The sequence below is a fragment of the Diplotaxodon limnothrissa genome, linkage group LG8, assembly GCF_057381915.1.
Source record: "Diplotaxodon limnothrissa isolate DT_005_m linkage group LG8, D_limnothrissa_male_GT1.1, whole genome shotgun sequence".
In the NCBI taxonomy this organism is placed as follows: domain Eukaryota; kingdom Metazoa; phylum Chordata; class Actinopteri; order Cichliformes; family Cichlidae; genus Diplotaxodon; species Diplotaxodon limnothrissa.
Genome location: NC_140603.1, coordinates 18,088,648 through 18,115,613, shown reverse-complemented (window position 1 = coordinate 18,115,613; position 26,966 = coordinate 18,088,648). Strand labels below are relative to the sequence as shown.

Sequence of the window (26,966 nt, the reverse complement as noted above, 5' to 3'; positions counted from 1 at the left end):
AAAAATAATTTCATATTAGGTTTGGTGAGACTTTTCGTGCATGCTCTCACTTAAACGTGGATGTTTTGTTTAAAGGAAAATCTCTTGTCTTCTACAACAGCAAATAGACAAGAACGATTTCAAATTGTCAAACAACTGACAGTATCCAAACGACGTAGCGCTCTTTATGACCTGTTTTAGAAAAACATACTCTCTGTATCCTCCCCAGACCTGCCCATGCAGTTGAACACGGCGCTATTTGAGGCCAACGGTGGATGTGGCTACGTACTGAAGCCGGCAGTGTTATGGGACCGTAGCTGTCCACTTTATCAGCAGTTCTGTCCGATGGAGCGGGATGTGGAGAAAATGAGCCCTGCTGTCTACTCCCTCACAGTGAGTTAGGAAGAATGTCCTCTTCACCCTTCAGCCCTGAACTTTGCTCGACATTACATGCCACAGCTACGTGTTAGAGCTCAAACACCTGACATAGTCATATCCAACATTAAACAGTCTTGTCAGCTGCCTAGTACAAATGCAGACAGGTCTCGGTAGCAGGTAGTCGTCAGGTGAGCACACAGCAAGCGAGTGAGTGTCATGCCCACTCAGGTGGACCCACATCTGAAGCTACTGAAGCCTAAAGCCTACATGTGAGTTCAACTGAGGACCTGATAATGGCTGAATTTCCAGTTTGCATTTTAAGTATTCATAAATATTCCATAAATAAATCCATATGAATTTGTTACATCCTTTTCAATCTTCATCTACTGTATATGGTGCAGTTTTTGAACTCTCTAGGCCTTTAAAACTTAAAACTCACCGACATACCTGCATATTTGCAGTGCATTAAGGTGCTCAATATATTAATAATATAATGAGTATAAATATGCTAAGATGCTTAAGGGTTTGCCACTGAAGTTACATTTTTACAAAACTGTTAAATGAAGTAAAATTAATATCAGTGCACATTTTGATGGTATATCTTTACATACTGTTTGTGGGTCTCATACAGGTTTGTTATAACTCAAAAAAGGCTTAATCTTAATAATTGGTAGATTTTTATTTTACTGCTTTTAATTACAATAAAGTCAAAGTAATTTGTATATATATTTGTTATCTTAAATGATATCATACACATTGAAATGTTTAGTTTGTGTGTGTGTATATTGGAGAATTAGGTAACTTTAAGAAATGGTAAAAGAACGTTAAATACATTTTTATATTCTTGGGTCGTCTAATAGTCTTTAACGATATGACACCTCCGCTGCTCTTTTCTGCTCAGATTGTGTCCGGGCAGAACGTTTGTCCCAGTAACAGTGCCGGCAGCCCCTGCATCGAGCTGGATGTTCTGGGCATGCCCATCGACAGCTGCCACTTCCGTACCAAACCGATCCACCGCAACACCCTCAACCCCATGTGGAACGAACACTTTCAGTTCACTGTGCATTTTGAAGAGATGTGTTTCCTGCGATTTGCCGTGGTGGAGAACAACAGTTCCCAGACCACAGCTCAGAGGACTCTCCCACTTAAAGCCCTCAAACCAGGTAGAAATACCAGATAATGTACATCTGATAAAACTTTGTCTCCAGGCTGTAGATGGGACTTTTATACACCAATAAAAATATGATGTAATCAGTCTATTTCAAACCACTAAAAGGTTTTCAAGACCGTTTAATTTTTTGTTTTTATGTGTTTGTGTTGTAGGTTACAGACATGTACAGTTGAGAACACAGCACAACGAGTCTCTTGAAGTCTCCAGCTTATTTATCTACAGCCACAGAACAGAGGAAGGTCCAGCAGGGGGCGCTACTGCCTCATCTTTGGTAAGATTTATTCAGGTTTGCTGCTTTTAAGAAAAACTGTAGATCACATTCGACTTCTTCGTGTTACTGTAATTTTAAGAAACTTCTTTAAGGCGCACTAAATAATGCTTTGCAATCCAAATAAATTCAGAGAAAGTGGAGAAAGTAAGAGGGAGCATCTGGCATTCAGTGTGTTTTTATAATGACCTGCTGCCTTACATCTCTCTGACTCCCAAAACAGCTGTTCAGTTCTGAGGAGAAGCATGCGTCCCAGCAGCACAGGGTGACGGTGCACTGCGCTCCCGGTCCTGAACCCTTCACTGTTTTCTGTGTTACTGAGCAGACCACCGCCAAACAGCTGCTGGACGTGGTCAGTGCTGTAGAATCTGTAGAGCATTTATAAAGGCTGCAGTCACGGGAGTCACACACTTTTAAGCTTTATCTCTCTTCTCTACAGGTTGTGGGGTCAGCGGGAAACCCATCCGAATACTTTTTGTGTGAGGAGAAGGTTCCCCTGTTGAAGGAACGCAGCGAGGTGAAGCGCTGCCCGCAGCACCGAGCTCTAGCACCTGAGGAGGAGGTGGTCAGGGTGGTGTCCAGCTGGAACACTGAGGAGGGATATGTGAGGAGACTGTGCCTCAAAACTAGAGAGGAGGTACACATGTTTAGTATATGCAGTTAGAGTAATAAGCGGTTTCTCAAAAGCTTTTGTGAAGGCTATTTTGCAGACTCTGGCTCCCCCTTGTGGTTGTGTCATGCACTGTTTGACTGTTACTGTTGCTTTTAATTGCTGCAGAACTTGAATGAGAAGAACACGGTGGTGGAGGGAGAGGAGGAGGTGACTGTGGCAGGCAGAGAAGGAGGTGGAGGAGGAGGAGGAGGGGAGGATGATATGTTCTTTGTCCAGGTCCATGAAGTTTCACCCGAACAGCCTCACACTGTCATCAAAGCTCCACGCTACAGCACGGCTCAGGATATCATACAGCAGGTGAGTCCAGGAAAAACAAACACATTATATAAACAAGCATGAGTCACAGCAGAAAGCACATCCTAATATTTTCAATTTTCTTTGTTTTTTGGCCAGACTCTGTCAAAGGCTAAGTATTCCTACAGTATCCTCGCTAACCCCAATCCATGCGACTACGTGTTGATGGAGGAAGTGACCAAGGACGTCGGCTCTAAGAAGTCCTCGTCCACCAAGCCTCTTCAGCGAGTGCTGCTGGATCACGAGTGTGTCTACCAAGCTCAGAGCCGCTGGCGGGGCGCGGGAAAGTTTATTCTTAAACTCAAAGAGCAGGTAGCTCTGAGCACGACGACCAATTTCTAGTCCTAGAGACTCTTTAGGTTTTTTTCTTAGTTTTATTTAATATTTATGTTTATTGTAGCAATACTTTTAAAGAACATTTTTGTTTTTTTGCTTTCCTTGTGCACGTCCACAAAGGAGACCGTTTTATATGTGCAACTTTGCTCTCAGCCACCATCTTTCTAACATGCTGTTCTTTCTGGGGATGCAGCGATACATCGGGCGAACATCTATATTGGTGATAACAGCCTTGTTGTATCAGCCAATAGGATGACCAATATAACTCAACTGATATTTATCTGCTGAGTTGCATCCTTTTTAATAGTGATGAAGAGCCAGAAGGCCAAATGGGTGTTAAAAACATCAGTATGAGTGTTGGCCCAGAGTTTGATAATCGCTGCATGCCTAGTTCCTGCTCAGTACGCTGTTGCTTGCTCACCAATGTGTTTTAGCATGCTTAATTGCCTACATGAAATAACCCGTTCCTGTGACCTTTATTTCCCAAATCTTTCATCTGTTTTGTGCTTTTGTGATTTCCTTTGTAGTGTTTTCCATCTGCTTTGTTACTAATATGCTTATGTAACTCTATGCTCTGTACATTTTAATGCTTTTAGCGTTTTATCTATTTGTCATCGTTTTGCGCTCGATTTTTGTTTGTTTTGTTTTTTTCTCGCTCTGACAGCCTGGAAATAATGTGTTTAAATGTCCTGCCTTGCTAAATAAAGGTCTAATGCCTCTGTAAGCTCTATTTGTTTAAGTTTTTTCGTCTGTCTTGAGACAAAATGTGATCTGAAGAAATAGAAAAAAGTAAAGGGGATCATGTACATTGGTGTTTTCTCAGCTCTTATGAGTCTGCTCAGGCTTTATTGGCACATTTCTTATGCTGTAAATGCATCTCTTTTACACGGATTCACTTCTGTTTCCAGGTGGTGAGGGAGGACAAAAAGAAAGTCATTTCCTTTGCCAGTGAGCTCAAGAAGCTGACTAGTCGCAGCCGCAGCATGACAACTGGCAGCGGAGTGGATGGCCCTGCCCAGAGTAAGGATGATAGAGCTGCATGCTGTGTGGCTCTGACAGAGCTCCAGGAGTGAGGCTCACACTCTGCCTGCCGTGTTTGCATGGAAAAGCAACAGAGGTACCGTATGTCATCTCTAACCTCTAACATTCGAGAAGTAGAACTCAGTGTGAGTGGGAAAAATTGCCACTATTTTTGAAAAGTACAAGCAGAGTTTGGATGGGATAGATTTAAAATTGTTGATGGATTATAGGTGTCATGTAAGTACAATGCAAAAACCAAACAAAAATATGGTAGCTCTCAGGGTGATCGACCTTTCTTTTAAAGTGCCTTACACTCTTCTTATTATTATAGTTTTTTTAAAGTCTCCCAATTGAGATTTTGGATGATACTTATTTTTTTTAATGTTTTAATCTTTCAAAAGTTTTATGGAAAATTAAAGTCATGATAATAATAATGATAATGATAATAATAAAAAAACAGGCTATTTATTAACTCCAAATCTGCTCCAGGCTGCAGGATCTTCTGACTCACGTCTCCAAAGTGATCTGCAGAGTTTTTGTTCAAAAAAAGAAATAAAGTGAAAATGAATGGAAGCATATTCATTTTTAATCTAACTCCACCATTAAAACTCTAAGTGTAAGTGGTGTTTTTATCCTGTGTCGAGCTTCTTCTTGTACCTGAACCTGAACAAATTTAACGTGAAATTGAGGCTAATAAATGAATAAAAAATAAATAAAATCCCTGCAATAAATAGAAACATTACAGTGTATACACTCACTGGATGTACTTCGTCTGCTGCACCAGACACTAGACTGGCTATTGTGTTATCATTATGAGGAAGATGAATGCTGTGGTAGCCTGTACCTGTCAGGTTTAGTCTCACAGAGGCATCATCAAAATGCAAACGCCGCTCATAACTGTGGCAGTCTGCATTGCAGTGATAGGTAATTACATTTCTGATAGGTTGATCACCTGTCATCGTGTGATGACGTCACTGTTTCTGACAATGACGCCCAGTGTGTATTCTTGACATTTAACAAATGTCTGGAACTTTTTTCCCCCCCTTCATAAAACAATTGCAGTGCCCTTTTGAAATCTTTTGTCATTCAGATCCTGTCTTCTTCTTCTTCTTACCTACTTTTGCAGGCTTATTGCTGGATTCATTAGCAGTTTATCATCACAGCTAGGTTAGCAGATGTGTGTTAAAACAGCAGAAATGTGTATTTCATGACCCAAATGAGAGGCTATGCATGAGAGAACTACAGAAACGTGATCAAATATTGCTCAACAGGGCAACACAGTCATTCTCCTTCATTTAGGATTGCGTTTTTAACGTCATTGCTGTTTTCTCATTGGGACTGAACCCTCTCATACTTCATTCTAAAAGTAGTAACAATACTCCCCTTGTAAGGACTTTGAAGTAAATTAATCCTAATTACAGACTATGCTACAAAGAAGGGTCATACAGTACAAGGCTAAGTGGCAATTGTCACCATCGGTCAGCTGTAGAAGACGTGTTTAATCAGCACCCTCAATTGCGACTTTCAATTTAAAACAGATTAAAAAAAGTAGCCCTGAAGAAGCAAAACCATGTGACAAATGTGCAGGTGATGCACAATAATATGCTAACTGGAACGCAGAAAAAGATTTGTATTTGTGCTTGTGGTCATTTTTGCAGTTTACTTCAAAGTCTGTTGTTTTAAAACCCCTTACAGTCTAATATTGAAACGGCAGCCATTTTTCACATTTTTAACAGAAGATCACTTTGCGGTGTAGCAACAATTCATTGTGGTTGTGTTATTAACAAGTGTTGTGTTGTGTCTTTCTTTAAACTCTTTTTTTTTTTTTTTTAAACTAAATATTGAAAAACAGAAACATGAAAATAGAACCTATTTCCTCTTCAGGGTACCTGTCTGCAGCTGCAGGTCTGAGGGCATGGGTGACAGAGGGCAGGGTGGGGGCTGGAAGGTTCCTACAGGCCTCCTCCAACTCTTTCAGAGAGGAGCTCCTATCTGTCCACCTTCCCACCTCTTCTCTGACCCCTTCAGCCTGGAAGCTTTACCTCCTCAGGAACTGGAAGACCCACAAATGAGTTCTAGACACAGAGAGACTTGCATTGACTACTTCTTAACTTGGAGAATTTCTCTTTTCACAAGGTGTTTTCAGTGATGGTCTCGTGCATTGTCGGGTTCTGAGATTCCCTCCTGTCAAAGTCTTGAAGGAATCCAATCCTACCCTGTGTTAAATGAGCAAGTGAAGGACAGGATTCAGTCCAGGCTCTGTTACTGGGTTAGGTGACAGGTAATGAGCCCCTTTTGCTTGGGAGGAGATTGGCGAGCCCACCCGCTGTCATCCAAGTCATCCACGAGGACTGTGATGGTCGTGGGCTGGTAGCTCAGCTCCTCTTGGGGCAGCTGTTTTTATTGAAGTCCGCTGGGACATGAAATGGCAAACTGTCCCTCATATTTCAAATAAATAAGAGAGGATAAAAAAGATTCCTGTGTCACATACAGAGAATAATTCTGGCTTTGATGGTTGCTAAATTGCCATTGGATTTATTGAAATAGTAAAACACAAAGTATTTGGAGTATTTATTTTCCCTTTTCAAGGACTATTAAATCTCCACAAGTGACTACACGCCTTGTGCACTAGCATAATTGTTTGAATAAATCTTTTGTACAGTATGTTTAAAACAAAGAAGTAAAATCCACACTTGCTAGTAAATGTTAAAATGGACGAAGAGATGTAGGAGATTGTTGCTTCCTCAGGTATGGGCTCATTTGGTTGAGGGCATTGTGAAGGAGGCTGACAAGCTGGCTTGTTTGGTTCTTTCCCTACTGTTCCAGTTTCACAGTACTGTAAGAGCACATTTTGGGGCAGTGCAGATGAGCAAAGCTCACAGAAAGACGCAGCAAATGTGAGGATAAAGAATCGGAGGCTTCTATTCTATTTAAATGTCGTAAAAATGGAAGCAGTTTATCGGACACTACCGTATTTGCCCTAAATAGTCGATATATGAGGAGCGTTTTAAGGCAGTGTAGGCACACACTATTATATTCTGCAAATGCAAATGTGGAGCAACTTCTCACTGTTTTGGTAAAGTTGTCTTGTGTCGGTTTAAAATGTTGCAACACTGCCTCCAACATTTGATGATTTTGTGGCTGTATCTCTGAGGATGATCTGCTTTGTTTTACAGAGTATCTTATTGCTCACATCATTGTGCACAAATATCAACCATATCTCACCTTGTCAGCCAAACTGAGCAGCTTAAAAAGTTAAAAATGTTTATATATGAATATATATACATTACTATATATATATTTAAAATGTAATTTAAACATGGGGTATTGCTTTTTAATAGTGTGAATACAATGCGATCACCAGAACTGTTTGTTAACCTTTTTTGTGCAACAGTAAGATTTCTGAATATTTACATTGTTAAATGCAAAACTGGTGGAGCCCAAAACATAGTTACAAATTTAGTCAGACAGTCATTACTTCAGAGATTGTTCAAATATGGACATTTCCTCTGTTGGACCTAATTGAGTATTTCCTGCAAATTCCTACATTATTTTATTGGTGCAATGATGGTTGTAGTGCTAAGATCCTTTGGAGAGCATCCCGGTCTTCTTCAAACAATGTTTTGCACTTTTCGTTTTCCTTTTGGTGTCGTCATCAATGTTTTTGTGTTACTGTCTAATTAGTGACAGCGACTTGATTGTTATGGTTAGAACTGCTTCTGTCTTGTTATGTCGTTGTATTTATTACTTTCAATTTCAGCCCAGTCACAAATTTAGTTTTAAAGAAAGCACAAGTACATTTTGGGGGAGTTTTTTGTCAGACTTATAGGTATGTATTCCGTGTTCCCCAACAGAATTGAATGTTCGTAATGCAATTGATTGGTTTTTCTTTATTTATTGGTCTGGACTTACTGTCCTTGATTTTAAGAGCAGCATCTTTATAGATATTTAATGTAAGTAATGACTAGATTTTTTTTCTTTCTTCTGCACATCTAAATCTACATTCAAAATTCATTTGGTGCCACTTTTCTCTCTTTTAATTAGCGACATTTCAATATTTTAGGACTAATAGTAACTTTTTATTTTACTTCCTCCCATTTGGTTAATGACGTTACCAAATATACATTAAAAAATAATAACATTAAGATGTAAAACGACATGATACATCTTGATTATTACCCAAAAAGGAGCCGTGACACAAAATCAAGTCCATCATCAAGACTCAAGAACACAGACCTGCTGTATTAGGGTTATTTTATTTCTCCATTTAAAATTTTCACTCAGAAAAATCACTTTTGAGTCTCTTTATTGAAAGCTGTTTCAATTCATTCCTGCTTACTCAGCTTTAGGCTTATTATAAATCCTACTTTGTTTAAAGAAGCTTAAAAACCTTTCAAAAAAGGCTTAATGCCAAGTAATGAGTTATAGTTTTAGTGCAATAGTGAAGATCTGTTATTCTTCATCTTTTTAATACCTACAAACGACTGACATGTTCCACTTTAACTCATACTTTCAACTTGTGACCATCAATTAATGGGTTAAATTTGACCTGATTAATATTAATCACATGCATGGATTATGTTTTGTTGGGAGTAAGGGAGTAGGGTGGGACCTAAGGCTTATGATATTTAAGGTAGATGAGACTGTGATCCCAGAAACCACAACTCTATATCGGTGATAATTAAGCTGCAATCCTTTAATCCAGTCAGGCTTTTGTTACTCTAACTGTTTCTAATTTAAACTTTGGATAAAAAAAAAAAGCCATTACGCGAAGCAAAACCTAATCTTTCACGAAATGGTCATTACAACTACATGCCTGGATGAAAGCGATATCAGCTCTAATAAGCGTGTGAAATCCACAGTGATTCCACACAGGAAGGGACATTTTCAGTTTTAAATCTGAGTTATAACACCACCACATCTTGTTTCCTTTTTTTCTCTAACCTCTAGACCTCGTTTCTGAATGTAACTGTTCTTAACCTGAGACAAATGTGTGTTTGAAGTTATTTATTTGAATGTGAAGCCCTGGTTGGCATTTGTGTTGTTTATGCGTAAGTTCCTGTAAGTAGTTATTAGTGTTTGTTTATTTATTTCAGTATGTGAGAGGGTGAACTCTACTGCCCTGACTTTACTCAAACGTATTTAGATATGTAAAGAAATATTTAACTGTAAAATATTTAGTGTATTATTCATACTTATGGCATGTTATTCTGCAGTATGCAGCAGCATTTTATTTTCCATAACTGTGGACTAAATCTGACAATTTGAGACTTTATTTTACATTTTGGTGTATTCATTATATCCACGTGTATGCTGTCAAGCTATGTTTTGATTGTTAGCACTTTCCATAAGTGGTCCACTATACACTTTAACATCCGCTCTCTGTGTTATGCCATGACTGTCAAGTGAACATTTGTCTATTTACTTGAATTTACTTTAAATGGATGGTAATCGGTGGATTTTATTTTTTGTCATATGAATCACAATAAAAATGGGAAATACTTTGATCTCTTTCTTATGTCCAGAGGAGGGCGTATCCAGGATTTCTAGAAACTGTTATGCATTTTGAGATTGATAAGACCACGTGGCAATTTTCCACTTGATTGTAGTCCATCTTCAATGACCATGGATGGACACATGTCCGGATCTTATTTATCTTATTTATTTTCTAATTTTCTCGTTGAATGGTAGAGATTTAGAGTTTCTAATCTGAGTTTGCAGAGGATGGTCCAAAAAACGGAAAATATCCAATGAGCAGCAGTTCTTTGAGCAAAAATGTGTTTTTGATGCCAAAGGTTAGAAAAAACGTGGCCGGACTGCTTGGAGTACCACTTGTAACTCTATGCAGAAGAGCATCTCTGAATGTTAGGGCAGCAGAAGACCACACTGGGTACTAGCTAACAACAGGAAACGGAGTACAGTTCACATAGGCTCAGTGAAAGTGAACAATAGAAGATTGAGAAAATGTTACCTGATGTACTAAGTCTTAATTTCTGCTGTGACATTCAGTTTAGAATTTGGAATAAACAACATGAAAGCATGGATCCATCCAATCTTGTATCAGTGCTTCAGCCTGCTGGTGGTGATGTAATGATGTGAGTAATATTTCCTAATATTCCCTTAGTAGGAATAACCTACCTGAGCATTGTTGCTGACCACATCCATCTTTTTATGACCCCAGTGTGCCCATCTGTCCGACTGTGTGATGCTATCGTGTCAATATGGACTAAGGATTCCAGCACCTTGTTTAATCCATACCATGAAGAATTAAAGCAGATTTGATAGAAAACAGGGTCCAACCCAATAATGGCAAAGTGTACAAAATAAAATGGCCTGTGAGAGTTTAAAGCCAGCTTCTTTGTAACCTGTCAGAGATGTTTTGAGCATTTTATAATTAAGCAAACATGATGACTCACTTTGTTTTGGGGATGAAATGTTCTGTCTCACAATGTTCCAGCTACTAATCAAATCTCTGGTTGCTCTGTCAGAGCTTAATAAGCTACGTTCAGCCTGTCTTCTCCAGTAAAACAGTGGCCTCCGGAATCGGTGAAAATTTTAACAATCAATTTTGTTGAATCAGTGTTAGCTGCTCAGATGTGCCCTTCCTTCCAGAAACTGTTTAAAATATGACTCTGGTACACTCCACTAATTCCAGGTAATAAGGAGCACACAGTTTCAAATATCACCACCCGTACTGCACCCTCTGTTGATTCCCTTAATGCAAAATTATGTGGTCATCCAATTAAAGGTGAAAGTTTTAAACCCCGGTAATTCTGGAGCTTAATGATCCCAGTCTTTCAAGACTTCAAATAAAACTGTATGCAGTTCACAATTAAAAAGTTTCCTCCAGCCTTATTGTGAGCAACTTTGATAAAGGAGAGGGCTTCATGTGCAAAGTTAAGCAGATTTCCTATGGTAGTGTGGAATTATAATTAAAAGGAATCTCTTCTTTCAGTATCTTCTGATCAATATCGGTTTAAATGAAATTTAATTAACTATTAATGGCGCAGAAGAAGTTTTTTTTTGTTCATGAAATTAAAGCTTTGGTTTTACACTTTTGGCAATATATGCCTTCTTGCAAGAGAAGATCAATAAGAGAAAGGCATGAAGACTGGAAACTGCATCCATGAACTTTAGTAATTAGCATTTTTCTTTTGATTAATTTATAAAATATGTAAAATTGAGAAGTTTGGGACAAAGCTGTAACCTTCTTTTTTTTACTGCTGCTAAGCAGGAAGGAGGCATATCGGTCTTTTTTTCATATTTATTAGACAGGTGTTTAAGTGATATTGATCTTGTTTAAGCAAGAATAAAATTAACTCTTATTTTAAGTCCTTTTTTCAAGGGGTCATTTTAAATAAAATCATTAAAAACTCTTTAAAGTATGTTATAGTTGCCGTATAACGTTGCTGTGAGTTTGCATCTACCCCTGAACCCCAAATCTCCACCACCACCTCGTTAACTGTCCCTCGGTGTGACAGCTTTAGCCAAGCTTAAAATTAACTCTAGCAGTTTCATTTGGCTTGATTCTCCTGCTTTCTTTATGTTGTGGAGATGCTGTGCTTAGCTTGTAGGTGCATCTTCAAATGGGAACTGCTGCTCTTAAGACCTAACCAACGGTTACTAATCACCACAATGTCCTTTTTACTTGCTTTCAAGTCAAAAATTAAAACAACTGCAGCAACAAACTGCACTTCTTTGAAATATTTGAGTCTGGTTTCCAAATCCAAATGCTCATAGTCTGTATACAGACCCAATGCTGCCAACCAAAGCATTAGCTCTTCGGCTAATAAAATGCTAGAACGTATCGAATAAGCTGTACCACACAGTGGGATGTATTGTTTTTTAGAAGTTCCAATAAAAACATTCCAAAAAGCACCAACCCCATAACATCAGGTAACAGGTATTCACTACAAGACAAGGCGGTAATTTTCATATCTCAAATTGGGAATTTAACATATCACTCTACAGGGGGTGAAGCTAGGCTGACGTGCCTGTTGGCAAAAAGCAGAGGTTTTGACTTTACATGCACAGCTTCTACCTAATTTATTGAAAGATGCTGTTTTAGTGACTGTTCCGAATTTCGGTTATCCAAAAACCCTAAATGCTTCCAGGCCGGTTGCCCATACAACAGCGGTGATGAAAATCCTTGTAAAATTTGTTAAGACGGAGCTTTTAAGGAAAACAGAGTATGTGCTTTAATCCCTATGCAGTTTGCTTAGAGACCAAAGAGAAGAGTAGACAACGCCACTGTGAGCTTATTGAACCTAATTGTCAAAAGTATTGTTGATTTTTATTTGGCCTTCAATACAATTAAATTCCATATCTTAATATGAAAATCTTGAGGATCTGAAACCTGTTTCATCAAGTCTGCTCCTTGAATGGCTCCAAGGAAACAAATATATGTCAAAGGTTTTCAAACCTGAGCACACTGGACCAACGGTGTGTTGCTGCCCGTCCTACTGGTACACTGCAGAAGGTGTATGGAACAATGAAGGAGGTGTAGTCCCTCCAAAGTCTTCACTTCACCAAAAATCAGCAGCTAGATAGTTAAATCTTGTTCCAACAGGACCATGATACCAAACACACTTAACTAATTTTGGAATGAAAAAAGCAGGCTAACATTAATCTGCTGAAATAGCCTTCCCAAAAACTCAACTCTATTGAAAATTTGTGGACTACGCTAAAAAGCCGTGTCCGTGACAGGAAACTAACCAATTTAAAAAGGAGGGTGTTGAAGTTGAACCTTGGCTCCTGTTTTTCCAGCCTTCAAGGTTACAGCTTGGGGTTTAGCAGCATATCATCAAGTTAGCGAAACCACATTTCAATGGCTGGAATTTTATTTGGGTAAAGTCTGCTAAGCAACTTTACAAGGATAAAAAGGCAAGTGTGAACAATACACGACTTCATGTGTTAATGAAACATGTCAGGCAAATTCAAGATGAGTTGCGTCAGTAGTCGTAATACTGAATGAGTCACTCAGTTCCATACAGACACCAGTCGCTTAAAGGGCCATTAAAAAGTTCACGCACCTTTGCCTCTGCTATCAAAGTAGAAATATAAGTCCTCTCAGTTTAGGTCCAGTTTTCTAAAGGTGTTGCAGCTCTGAAATCAGGTCAGTTTCAGTGGAGAAGGTACAAAAAAGTGACATTTAATAAGTAATCCAAATAACCAATTAAACGCCAATGAATTTGTTCTGTTTTTGCTTCAAATATAGTTCCATCACTTCTCTGAATGTAAATAAAATAAAGTTCTACTGGCTGATATGTGAGGAATCTTCCATCACAGACAACAGACTAGCAAATCATGTAATTAGATTTCTTCCAATTGACCTGGAGCATCCCTGTTAGTTCCACAACTAATGAACAGAAATCATGTCTCAATGTTTCAGTGATCTTGGCAATATGGGACGAGCACAGTAGCGTAGCGTTCAGTCAGAGTTTGGTCATGGGTATGTGAAGGCTGTTCCACGGCCCCATCCATAACTCCTCCTCGTCCGACTGCGTTCTGTCACTCGGGCACTCCAGCGGCTCTCTGATGACGAGTCCGTCCGTGTCGTCGTTACTGCCGTCTACCTTGGACTCTCTCTCGCCTTCTTCCGACTCGTTTCTCTCCGCTGTGCTCTGGGACTGCTCCGTGCCTTCCTGTGCCACTTTGAGCAGGTTCGATTTCGACGCCACGCTTTCAGGGCCTGCGTTGCTGGTGCTGGTTGACCCTGAAGAAACGCTGGATTGTCGCGTGTTGAACACATTCAGCGTTTTGCTGTCAGGATTGGAGAAAGAGGACGTGGTTGTCGTGGTGGCAACCGTTCCCGAGCTCTGGAAAGTGCGGAGTGTGTTGCACCCGCCGTCCAGCGTCGTTCTGAAGCTGTTCAGGGGAACTCTTTCTTCCAGTGTGGCAGCCATTTTGTCTAGTTTTTTAAAGTGCTTTGCCAGCCTTGAGCTGAAGATAGGAGAGGGGAGTTTGAGGTTGTTGTTCGTAGTAGTGGTTTGCGTGGGCCCTGTGGTGTTTACTGAGCGTCGGGTGCGGATGATGGAGCCATTCTGGGCCACGTAGATGCTCCCGTTAACGTTGACTTGGCTGTTGTGGGTGGAGGACAAGCGCCCACGTTGGGTTTCTGGCGCGCTTTCCTCACCCGTGGAGCTGGTCTCGTACTCTCGGTCAAACACCAACTTGACCCGACGTTTTCTGCTGCCCTGCTGAGAGAAACACATCAATAATGTGACTTTAAACTGCTGACCTTGGGAGTTTCATTGAGGCAAGAGAAATGAATCGTAAAAGTGATGATACAAAGCACAAAAAGTGAACATCTGCTGTCTGCCTCAAAGTGCTTTTTCGATAATGCCTCAAAACTCCTTCGGTGAACTGTACTGAGTAGTTACCCTGATGATGTATTGTGGTGTGCACTGGGGAACTTCACACAGTTCACACATCTACTCACAAAAGGCCATCGAAAGTTTAAAACTGAAATTAAAGGCATTTTGGAGAATAATGCACTCCTTCTTCCTTCTCTCACTAGCAGCGAGTGCCTCTGTGGTGTCGACATTGAACACATTTGCCTTACATGCAAAAAGTCTCTGGTTTGAGATCAGGAGGAGATACAAACCCAGCCTCAGGGGGTGTCAAAAGCTAGTGTACTTCCTCTGCCAGTCCCCAAGCCTGGATAAATAGGAAGGCTTTCTCAGGAAGAACTGTACCAAATCAAGTCTGTTTACCCATCTGCTGTAGCAAACCCTTGGGAAATAAGTACTTTTAGTTGCACCAGCAGCTTTGCAAGGATGTGTAAAAAGTTGACAGGGTGATGGCGTATCTCCATGATCTAATCTTTTTCAAAAATAAAGACTGACTATGTTTGACCCACATAAGTATTCTTGATTTATGATTTTAAGCTTCATTTCCAAGGTTTGGTTTGATTTAGGCGTACAAACTAGGATTAAAGCCTTTCACGACATTAAACAGCTTCCTTTGCGAGCATCAGAGACTTACCGGTGATGATATTAGCATCCATTTAACAAACAGTTATTCCCACAACTAACAGAGGTGTTACTACAAGTTGTAACAACCACCTGGGTCTCATTCCCAAGGTGTCAAAGCTGCTGGTGTCTTGTAGAGAAGCACAAGGTATCCAATGGCATCCCTGCTGTGATGCATTCGGTGGCAATACTGGGGCAAAACCGAGAGAGGTCCCACTCCCAACTCATTATGTACAGTATGGGCGCTTGTAAAGGACGGCCTTGTTTTAACTTGAATAGTTTACAATGTCTGAAAAATAAGCAGGAGGTAAAAGCAACAGCAAGAACTATTCGGCGAGTGAAAATCAAGCAAAACAAAAAGTACAAAGTACAAAGCTTCCAAACAGGACATGGCCCGCTGGCTGACAGAGACACTGTGATTTATTTATGCGTTGCTTTTTAAAAGAGGACAGTTATCTCTCAGCATCCAGTGCTACCGCTGCCAGTGCATCAAGGCAGCTACACCAAAGGACACCTTGTGTGTTTCTCTGTGACAGAAGCGGTATCTGACAGAACAGCATTGTGTGATGGGCTAGGAAGACGATGTGTTACAATATCAGCACAGTGGCTTTCTGGGTTAATACAGTCTTTTAGGAAGACATCCTAAAAAATGCTGGGTAAAATCTATAACTAATAATAAATGATTTGACTAACTGTGAACATTGATAGCATTTATGTTTAGGTTACATTGCATTCAGAGTTCTCTCATAGTCGGAAATGGCCAAAGGACGAATTCCACAACCCTGATTCCAAAAAAGTTGTTACACTGTATAAAATGTAAATCAAAACAGAATGCAGTGATATCCAAATCTCATAAACCCATGTTTTATTCATAATAGAACACAGAAAATAAATGGAATTAAAAAAAACAAAAAACTGTTTAAACTGAGACATAAATTAGCTCGCTTTGAATTTGATGGGAGCAACTCAAAAAAGTTGGAACGACAGCAACAAAAGCCTGGAAATGTAAGTGATTCAAAAAAGGAACAGCTAGATGAAAATCTTGTAACTGATTAGATTAAGTGGGACTGGATGGCCACATCATTGGGACTAAAGAGGACTATCACCATCTGGTTTGATATCAGTGCTCAGTTCAAAAACCTGCATCCTTGCGTCAATGCGTTAGCGTGGTTAGCTTGTTATCGCATTAGCGCCGAGCAGCCCCATGCACGGGGCGATCTGCGTTAACTCGCCAACGGAGATTTGCCACGTTAATGCGGTTATGGCGTTAACGTGGTTTTAATGAGATTAACGCTGACAGCACTAGTAAAGACTCAAAATATCAGAAATAAACAATCACAATAACCCATGAACACACACTAGGTGACAATAGGAACGAAAGTCTGAGATGGTGTTGTTTTTTAAGGGAAGGCCTTACATATTTCAGCAAGACAATGCTAAACCACATAGTGCATCTATTACAAGAATATGGGTTTGTAAGAGTTGAGGTGCTGAACTTGCCTCCCTGCAATCCAGAGTTTTCCCCAACCGGGAAACATTTGGCACATAAAGGAAAACTATGACAAATAAGACCCTGGACTGTTGGGGAGCTAGCTTCACTTACCAGACAAGAAATGTCCAGAAACTGCTCTCCTCTGACTAAAAAAAGGGGTTAAAGTTGGGACTGTTGCTGCCATCAACTTTAAATTCTTCACACAACAGTCCAACATTTATGGAACTGGGGTTGTATTTCAGTTGATATATGTATTTATATGGAAATAAGGCTATCTACACACCAGACTGAAGACATGCCAAACCTTCTCTGGTCAGAAGACCCAACATTTCCATGTCATTTGTAAAGATTTTGATTTAATTGCTGTTAAAATAAACATTTTTTCATTTTAAAGTGAGAAAATGAGCAACAATAAAAAAAACCACTTTGACTCACTGCAAATACAAAGACATGTCAGCAGTGTGACTCAACAAACCGGCCTTTGGATCATCTAATGATGAGGTTTTTTGTGTTTTTTTAAATGAAAAAAACTGAAATGGGGAAATGATTTTGGAAATATAGCACATGTTGGTCTTGGATGTAATCTTTTAGAACACAAAACTAAATTATTTAAGTATAATATAGTAGGTCAGGGTCAACACTGCTACATGTTCACACACACATACACACCATGTAACCCTTAAAGATTTAAAGAACCTTCATTGTATAGAAGAAAGTACATGTTCTCCATAACAAAGAAAGCATCTTTTCTTCCTGCTGGTAAACGCTGCTGGAAGAGCTGACTGCTAGCAGAAGAATGAGCAAAGAAAGAGAAATGACTAATGAAAAAAAGCTTGAGTAAACCTTAAGTGCAACAAAGAGAGGTCAGTAAATAATCTCTGAGCCGTAGCAGCATAAGAGAAACAATCAGCTCGAAGTGGGAGCTTTCACAATCGGAAAACGAGACAAGTCGGCTCAGGGGGGAAAAAAACTGTAGATGTAAAGCAGAAAAGCACTTCACGAAGACGAGAGAAAGGCTGACTGGGGAAAAAAGGGGGATTAAAGTTACAAGCCAAAGAAAGAAAGAAAAAAAGAAGAAGAGAGACAGTCAGAGAGGGCAGCAGAGGACACGCCGACACTTTAAATTACAGTGGATGTAAATCACGCCAAACAAGAAAACACAAAAAAGAGAGAGATTAAAGTTATAAATTCCACTCAGGTAATGACTTCACTCTCAATCCAAGCATTTTCACCCCAGACCTTACTGAGTGGCAAAGAATTTAATCTCGGCTCAGCTGACTCCCAAATCCCCCTCTTCTTCATCTTTGGGATCTTCGCCTTCTTCCCCATCGTGGTCGCTGCTTTTCTCCTCCTCCTCATCCTCTTCGCTGTCCTCCATGATTGGTGACAAGTCGTCCGAGCTGTCCGTCGGGCCTGAGCTGATGTCTGACTGGGTGTGACTGGAAGCTTGCCTGCTCGTTGACGGCTTTCCCAATCCAGCACTTTTTACCTCTTCTTCTTCAGATTCCTCGCTCTCTTCTTCACTCTCTGGCTCTGTTGCTTCACGTGAAGGCCGTCTGGAAGTTTTGGGCCTGGAACTAGAAACGGTTGAACGCGAATGTCTAGAACTTTCCGAGTCCCTGCTGCTCTTTCTATCAGTCTCTTTGCCGCTCCGGTCTCGCCGTCTGCTGCTGCGTTCCCTTCTAAAGCTCCCTCTACTGCTTCTGCTTTTATGACTCCTGCTGTTGCTGCTCACAGAACTATCACTAACGTGTCTTTTTGCCGGTTTTCTACTCATTTTTTTCCTCTCATCTTCCGTCTCAGACTCAGACCACTCTCCCAGCTCATCTTGGCTTTCCTCTTCCTTTGCGTTTCCTGAGTCGGACTCAGTTTTTTCTGTTTCTGTGTCATACTCGGCCTCGTCTGTTTCTGCCGGGACACGTAACGTGTGGCTGCTTGCGTCTGAGAAACTGAATTCCGACAGAGACTCTTTGCTGCCACTTCCTGTTTCCGAATCACTTTGAACACCGCCGCGAAATCTTTGTTCTTTTCTCCACCATCCCTCAATGGAGCTGTTCGGCTCTCCGAACTCCCACCTCCTCCCCTCCTCTCCTGTGGCTCCCTTAGACACTAAAGCAGAAACGCTCATATCTCCCATGGAGCCATCCATCTTCCCTGTGTCCCAGCTTTCGCCATTGCTCCACTGTCCACCTCCCACCCTGGCTGGTCCCTGGAGCCTTCTGGCTAGGGAGATAAGACTGAGGGCCCCGCTCAGCTTTTGTTCCATTGCTGGGGGTTTGCTTGCTTCAGTGGACATCTGGAAATAACTCCCATCTATGACCATGCTGCCATCCCGGCTGAAAGACTGGCCAGAGGACAACAGTCCAGGGAGCCGTCCCCTGTGCTCTGGCCTGATGCCTCCTCCTCCTCCAACTGCATTGTTTGAGCCGCCACCTCTGTTGTTTCTCCCCCATGTTTCTACTTCTTCTCTTCCTCCCCTCTCCCTCCTTATTTCTACTGCTTCATCTCTGCCTACCCTTTTATTTTCCCTCTTCCCTGCTCCCCCATTCTCAAACCCAATTCTCACTCCTCCCGCTTTTCCCTCCACTTTTTCTCTTCCTCGGCCTCCCTCCTCTATCGGTCCAATTCTGGCTTTGTTCCACGGAGGGTGAATGGCAGGAGGCTGTCCAGACTTTTTCCCTGCAGAGGACAGCGCCGTACTCACTTGCATCAAAGCCTGCAACCTGGTAGCCACGCTCGAGCTCTTAGGTTTAGTGTTAGCAGTTGTACTGCCTTCTTGTTTTTTGTCATCCTCAGTTCTCACGTGTCCGTGGGTCTTTCTCAGGGCTGGAATAGTTTGAGCCTGAAGGTGGGAAGGGTGTGGAGCTAATTTGTCTCCTTGAACTTTTCTCCTCACCTGGTGCAATGATGACATTAGTCCAAAAACAAGTTAGATAACACTAACATTTGACCATAAAGAGCAACCACTACATATTAACTTTACAGCATGCTTTCAATATGAATAGTCACATTCCATTATGTAGTACATTGTAACAAAAATAAAAAAGGATGTACTGCAACCTTAAAAGGATAGCTGAACATTTAGGATTAACAGACAGATCCCAAATAGCATCCACATACAGGCCTAATCTGCGTTACTTTTAGCGCTTGCAAATATGGGCCAAACACACATTGCCATCTGAGATGAGAAGAGCCTGAATTAGGGTTTCTTTTTAGGATAATGCTGTACAGTGTTTGTCTTTCTAGCTAATTCCTCCCGTTTCAATCTTTCTGCTTTCAGTCACTGTAAATCTTGAGCCACCCTTCATTTCTGATGCGCTGATTTATTGCATGTGCAAACATATGCAGGAATACTAATGATCTTAAGAGTCATTATGTGGTATGAACACCTTTATTCTTCAGCCTGAACTCTCTTAGGCAAGCTTTATTATAACTTATTTCTTCAGGAATAGTTCTCCAGGCTGTGTTGAGGATATTTCAAAGCTCTTCTTTGGATGTTGGCTGCCCTTTGTTCTGTTCTCTGTCACGATGATCCCACACAGATTCTGTAATGTTAGGGTCCAGGCTCTAGGGAGGCCAGTCCATGACTTTTATTGCACTGTCTGCACTACAGAAAATTGAAGTTACTGCCGATCAGAAATCCTTCCAAATGGTATTTCAATAGTGGATCTAAATCTGACTTTTCTGACTTTCTGTTTTGACAAGATCTCCAACACCAGCGGTCCCCAGCCGTTTTTTGCGCCTTGGACCGGTTTAATGTCAGACAATATTTTCACGGACCGGCTTTTAAGGTGTGGCGGATAAATACACCCAAATAAAAAATATAACCAAGAGAAAAACTGTGGTATATTGTAAATATAATACTAAACGCAAATTCACCGCGTAATTGTGTAACTTTATTAGCAGCGTCCTCCTGAAATGCGCCACATCTCCCCCTTAATGCTCTCTGGTTGCTATGGTAACACAAATATTTCTTTCAAAATAAGACACACAACTACAACGCGGGAAAAGACCCAGGGAAACCGAGTTAACAATAAAACCCCTGAAAACCATAAATTTCACACCCGAGCCTCGACTCTCATGGCCTGGTACCAAACGACTCACGGACCCGTAACGGTCCCCAGCCCGGGGGTTGGGGACGACTGCCCAACAACACTAGCTGAAATGCACCCGCAAACCATGACAGAGCCTCCACGGTGTTTTACAGATGACTGTAGACGCTCGCTGTTGTAGCTTTCTCCTCTCCTCCCTGGCTCCCTCTTCTATCATCTAATTTTATCTATTCTATTCAATCTAGTTCTTGGAAAATTTACTTCAAGCTTTTCTCCCAATTTTCTTACATAATAATGGCTTCTTGACAGGCACTGTTCCCTTGAGACATTTTAGCTCTTTGGGAATCACACTGTTGGTGCAAAATGACTAGTTTATGCCTACAAAACTGGGTAATTTGGGCATTTTTGGCAGAGGAAACCAAAGAAAAGGGAATAAATTATGTGATTGTGCAACAGACTGATAGTAACAAAGAAGCGAAATATGCTATTTAAAACGAGCTTGTTGCTAAGTTCTGTGTGGACACTACACCAGTTCATCCCTTGAGTTAGGTGTATTATTTATGCTCGAATGATTTATAGGTCGGTGTTAACGAACTCTTACTCTGAAAATCATCAGATACAAACACTGGAATGAACATGAGTAAAAAAGCAGCCAATGTCCAAAGAAGATCTAAGTATTGCAGTACTGCACTTTAGCACACTAGTGTATAGCATTTCTCAAAGTGTTGAACTATTCCTTTAACCAATTCTCTACAGTTACACCAACTAACTGTGTAACTGTAGGTTCATTATTCTCTGTTTTTGAGAATATCGTGAAAATATTACGGACTCTGTTACCAGCCTGTATAATCTGCTCTCCAGCGTTTCCCTTTGCATTCTGTTTTCCTGCATTTACCTCTCCATCAGACTCCTGTGGGCTGTAGTAGTAGCTGCCGTCATCGTCAACAACGACTTCTCCATATTCATCATAGAGGCCAGAGGGCGAGATCAGCTTCCTGCGGCTGCCGTACTGAGGAAGGTCGTACCTGGATAAAAAAATCAGAGGGAGGGGGGGAAATACCAGGATGTTACACGTAAGCTACAATCAATAGGCACATATGCAGAGTAAGTTGAGCCTATACTGAGTTTTAAGTTATTATTTGGAGGCTTCTTTTTTTATTGTTGGCTATATTAATAAGCAAACAGAATCCACTGTGCAGCTTCAGCCAATCAGAAGTAAAGATAGGAGAGAAAGCTGCTTACAGACAAAACTGATGAACTTGGCTAGTGCTTATTCGCAGACACTTAAAGCGATAACACATAGGGCCACACTGTGGTTCATGCCAATGATAAGCGGCGTCTAATGACTTTCCTAGGCAAAGCTGCCTTAATCACAAAAGGAGCATTTTGTTGCCAGGAGACATTTTGTTAGCAGAAAACACTGCAATCGATTTCCCCCCTTTTGTCTCTCTTTGTTGCCTGTTGCCGGGAGCGCTGCCTGACTCCATCGACCGAAAAAAACGTGTTGTGTATCACTACTTAGGCTCCGTGCCCTGCAGCAAGCAACTCAGGGAGCCAGTGGGTCAAAAAGCACATCTTTTCAAATGCCATTCTGAAAACAATATGTCCCAGTGTGATTAAAGTAACAAATGTGCTCCAAGTCCTTTGGCTTCATTTAGAGAGCTGTGCAGAAATGTTGCCCTGTGTAATCATTCTGCTTACAGTCAACCGGTGAGAAGTCGCCCTCCCATTACATTAAGTAGCAAAGTAATAAACAAATGGAAAAGGCACGTGGATGACAGATGGGTGAGGGGGAGAGAAGAAGGAGGTAGAGGTGTTTTAAGAGATAAAAGGGAAAGAAGAAAGAATGAGTGAAAAATGGAGGGGGGTCAGAGGAGAAAGGTTGGGTAATACATAGACCAACAGTATGGCCCCTGAACGCTAAGGTAGTGTATCTTAACTGTTCTCTTTCTCTCAATGATAGGATTTTAATTATTAAACTGCAGACTCAAACAGAAGTGTTCACACAAACATATTACTCAAAGGCAAGTCTCCTTCTTTTATCTGAGGAGTCTTTCCCCCTACTTTCCCCTCTGTCTTTAACTCTTGTCTTCCCTTCAATCGTTTCACCCTTTATCACTCATCCCCCTGCCTCCTGTGGCCACTAGGGGGCAGTAGTCACATGAGTCAGAGAAATGTCTTCTGCAGCATCAAGATACCAACATCAGTCACTGCCAGCGCTTCATAGTATTTTTGTAGCTATGTGTCAGAACCTAAATGAACCAAACTGGGTCACTGGTGGATCTCCAAATGGTAAATGATGAGTCAGTGTGTGATCTCATTTGTACACAGGTAGTACTGCAGGCTGTACGTGTTCACTAACTGAAAAAAATGATAGTTGTCATCATATTTTGGACATGTTTGTTGAAATTTGTTGAGATCCATATTGATATGGAGGACTCAGTTTCTTAATAGGCAGTTAAAATGTATTTGGAACTGGGCTCTCCCTTACTAAAAGATTATGAAATCAATTTTTAATGCACAGAAGTGTTGGTTCTTCACTTAGTCCACACATCCATATAGTTGTAAGATGCTCCCGACCTTCTTACAATCACATGAAGCTAAAGCCTGCCAGACAATAGCAAGACATGGCATAGCCAATCACCACCTTTACAATGTGAAAAAGAATGATGTTAAAGGTTTGGTCTGAGTGGTAGTTGCAGAGATGTCCGTGGATTCTCGACCTTGGGTAGTCATTGACTGCAAAGAATTTTTAAATTAATAAAAAAAAAAATCCTTCAATTAAAACGATGTAATTTCAACCCAGAACTTACAAAAATGGCTGTAATTCTTAAGCAGTTAATTAAATACTTTTGATAGACCCCTTGAATTAAAGCTGAAAGTCTGCACTTTAATCACAACCTGATTGCTTGATTTAACTTTAACTGATTGCCTGTATAGTATGGAGACTTAAACCTGTTCATGTAACTGTCAGTGGGACTCTAAATGCTATCGTGTTAGAACGTAGCATGCTATAAACAAGTGTATAAAAGCTTTCCATGTACTTTACACTTGTGTTATGTTGCATATTTGATTTTTTCCAGGCTTGGTTCAAACTTGAAGGTATGTCAGAACTCTGCGAAGAGCATTAAAGAATTTAAAGGGTGATTTTTCTGCCATTGTATCTTCCCCTGACGAGGTCCATTTACTCTGACAGCATGGAAATATTATTGGGCTTGCTGCTTCTTTAGATTGGATGTAGAGATGGAAAGAAAGCAGTTCCTACAATAAAGTAAATGGATCATGATTTAAAAATACAGAACGTTTCCACTAGGTGGACAGACTAGATCACAATGTGAATATGATTTTAGGGTTGAGCTGTCACTTTGATACAACGTGCATCTAAAATAAGCTGGACATGACTTCAGCTAATCCATTTGTATTTTCTGCTCTCATTCAGCTAATCTTTCCACATTTTCTATTGTCCTCACATTTCTTTTTATGTGGGTGCCCTAACCGAGCTCCTATCAGCTCCACGGCAGTCACACTGCTCAACACCCACACCAATAACAGTTTTGGAAAAGCGAGATTTAATCCCTTATTGCTCTGTAGCATTTATGGATTGAGTATTTCACTCTTGACTAGAGGGCAACATGAATTTGGCTCAGTTTGTTGTTTTTGTTGTTTTCCTTTTTTTTTTAAAACAGCATCAAAACATTAGACCTGTGCAACAAATGGTTCCAGTTTATATTCTGCATCTGTGTAAATCCAATCAGAATCATGCCAGCAGCAGATGGCTACATTCCCACATGCAGAGAAAATCCCATTTTGGCCTGATATTTTCAAGAAATTTCAAAGCAAAGGTCAAAAGGTTGCCAACCATGCTTTTGGAAGTGTATACTGTAAAAAAAAATAAATAAAAAAGGATTTTGTGGAAAAACAAAAATCAGGAATGAGAAATGTTATCCAAAGCCTGAGAACTGGTTCGGTATTTGCTGGCGCGGACTGTTTACGCCTTTTTTTTGCAAGTGAACGAAACAAAGTGATTAGATCTCAGTCCCACAGGGTCACAAAGTCTGATTTTCTGATCCAGTGTGCGTACAGAGTCAGACACAAGTTTGTGGATGTTGCTCTAAGCCACCAGCATCTGGCCTATTGTCTTCTTCCACGGCTGGCTGCCTGATTAGCTGCTACAGTATTGCAAAGCTAGGCAGAGAGAATTAGCTGTATGTGTGTACGCGTATGCTATGCACGTGTGTGCAAGAACGAGCAAGAGAGCATCTGAGTGATTGTAAGTGCGAGTGAATGAAGATGCTTGCCGTAAGAGAATTTGTGTGTGTGTGTTCTTCCACTGTGCGTTTATGAGTGTGCGTAGGTGGGTGTAGAAAATCAAGTTCTCTGGAGTCTGCAGCTAAAATGATAAAAATTACACAATGCATCACAGATGGCAAGCTCTGTGTGTGAATAACACACACACACACACACACACACACACACACACACACACACACACACACACACACACACACACACACAAAAGTGTGCGTTTTTTATATACTGTGTTCTTTTTACCTTCAAGGAACCCAAAACACACACTGAACAAAATCACTTTTCTGAAATCTCCTGGCTTCCTGTAGTTTGAAGAATACAGGAGCGGCGTAGTATGAGGCAGGTCGCCGGTGTCAACATTTCACAGTAGCTAACACACTGTGTGACTGATGCAATAAGCTTGATGTCAAAGCCGCTGCCACGTGGCTGACATGACACTCAGCTGGATAAAGCGAACACAGTGAGGTCCAGACTCACGCAGGAGGAAATATGTTGTAAGGGACCCTTCCTATCAGTGCTAGCGGTCAAAGGTTGGAGATGGAACATAGCAGAGTTGCCCGCATTCATTTCCTGGAGACTTTTTTTTCTCCGCTGTGTATCACTGTTGGTAAATGCTGCATTGCTCTGTAACACCACAAACAGTAAAGTGCCAGGTAAAGATAAGAGCTGAAAGAAATCCGCTGCTACAGTTCTGTTCACGCTGCTATGAATGACTGCTGTTAAAACATGAGACCTACTGAATGTTTCTTTAATGAATTAAATGATGTATTTGCAAGTTCAACATTGAAACTGGCCGCGTGGTTACAATCATGATCATGGAAATAACACCGAGAATTTTATCTGTATAAGCTTATTTTAAAGGTCGTTGCATTATGTTCGATTATTTCTGATTATATATCATCACAAACCTTTTGTGAGAAACGTGAACTCTTCAATAACTCCTTTTTGTTCGTTATTACGCCGTGCTACTTCGTGGGTCTTGTTACCGTTAATTTTTAGAGCACCAATTTGTGTTAATTCTGCAGTTAGTGAATGAACCTAGATATGCAGCTTTTAGAGGGTTTGTGGCAATTGCTGTTTGTAACCATGTAAAATACATCCAAGCAGTTATGTAACATTAAAAAACAGAAGAAGGTTAGACCAATATACAGTACTTAAAAAATGTATTACACCTGTCATAAAAACAAGAAAAAGAAAGCATTTTATATCTTTCAAAAAACATATTTAAATCAAAAAATTATTGAATTCATGGAACTAAAATGTTTTTTACGCCCCAATTTGAACCGACACACGGGACTTTCAAGCATTAAAACTAATTTTAATTAAACAACTGTAATTTTAAAAAAATAGTGCTTAACTATTATTTTTGCTTTTTTTGTAAAAGAGCAACTTTGAATATTCATGTATAAAAACAATACTTAATTTTGCATTAAAAATATGTTAATTAAAAAGCTTGAGGATTCTCTTGAATTCATCATTACAGACACATAAAATGTATTTAATCAATGCTTAGGAAGCTGTGGCATAAACCTTATGTTGGATGATGGTCTAAAAGATTTGCACTCTACAGCATAGATAGCCACTATTAATTCATAAGATTGTGCCAGTAGAGTGCGAACTGGGTTGTTCGTTCCAGAGACAATAAGCCACTGTTGCAAACACATTGAAAGCAAAATACATTCTTTTTTTGTAATATAATCTGTGACGCTAACACAAAGCTAGCAGCCAGACACCCCCAGACTCACAATGATGCATAAGCTGATTTTAACCCAAGCCCAACCAAAGAGCCAAAGCTTGATTTTCAACGGGTGAGAGAGGCAGAGATGAACATGACTGTAATGTCTCGTCACACTCCACACAGCAGAATCAGAGTAAGCACAATATTTTTCTGCGACGTTATCTGAAGGCTGTTTTTCATCACCTCTGATATCAGATTTGTGGTAAAATTTAAATGGACTACTACTAAAAAAGATCTTCCATGTGTCTAATTAGATACAGAAATTATATAAGAAAATATATAAG

General features: G+C 40.4%; 2 protein-coding genes across 3 annotated transcripts in view; one reads left to right on the top strand and one right to left on the bottom strand.

Moving 5' to 3' along the window:
* The window catches only part of plce1 (phospholipase C, epsilon 1), a 76,922-nt gene extending 69,439 nt beyond the window's left edge, over positions 1-7,483 (top strand). The window contains exons 39-47 of the mRNA XM_085361418.1: positions 209-372; positions 1,259-1,520; positions 1,681-1,799; positions 2,020-2,148; positions 2,236-2,433; positions 2,575-2,766; positions 2,863-3,075; positions 4,008-4,119; positions 6,004-7,483. Coding sequence (XP_085217544.1) covers positions 209-372; positions 1,259-1,520; positions 1,681-1,799; positions 2,020-2,148; positions 2,236-2,433; positions 2,575-2,766; positions 2,863-3,075; positions 4,008-4,119; positions 6,004-6,191 — 1,577 coding nt within the window. The 3' untranslated portion in view covers positions 6,192-7,483. The remainder of the gene's footprint in view (positions 1-208; positions 373-1,258; positions 1,521-1,680; positions 1,800-2,019; positions 2,149-2,235; positions 2,434-2,574; positions 2,767-2,862; positions 3,076-4,007; positions 4,120-6,003) is intronic.
* Positions 7,484-13,553: 6,070 nt separating this feature from the next.
* LOC146626696 (protocadherin-15-like) overlaps positions 13,554-26,966 on the bottom strand; it is a 200,125-nt gene continuing 186,712 nt past the window's right edge. Inside the window, exons 38-39 of one of the 2 annotated variants that reach the window (XM_085360748.1) lie at positions 21,532-21,661; positions 13,554-14,318 (exon numbers count right to left, since the gene is read on the bottom strand). In XM_085360748.1, coding sequence (XP_085216874.1) covers positions 13,554-14,318; positions 21,532-21,661 — 895 coding nt within the window. Of the gene's footprint in view, positions 14,319-17,854; positions 19,481-21,531; positions 21,662-26,966 lie in introns of those variants that run through there. The other variant, XM_085360746.1, reaches the window with a different exon arrangement.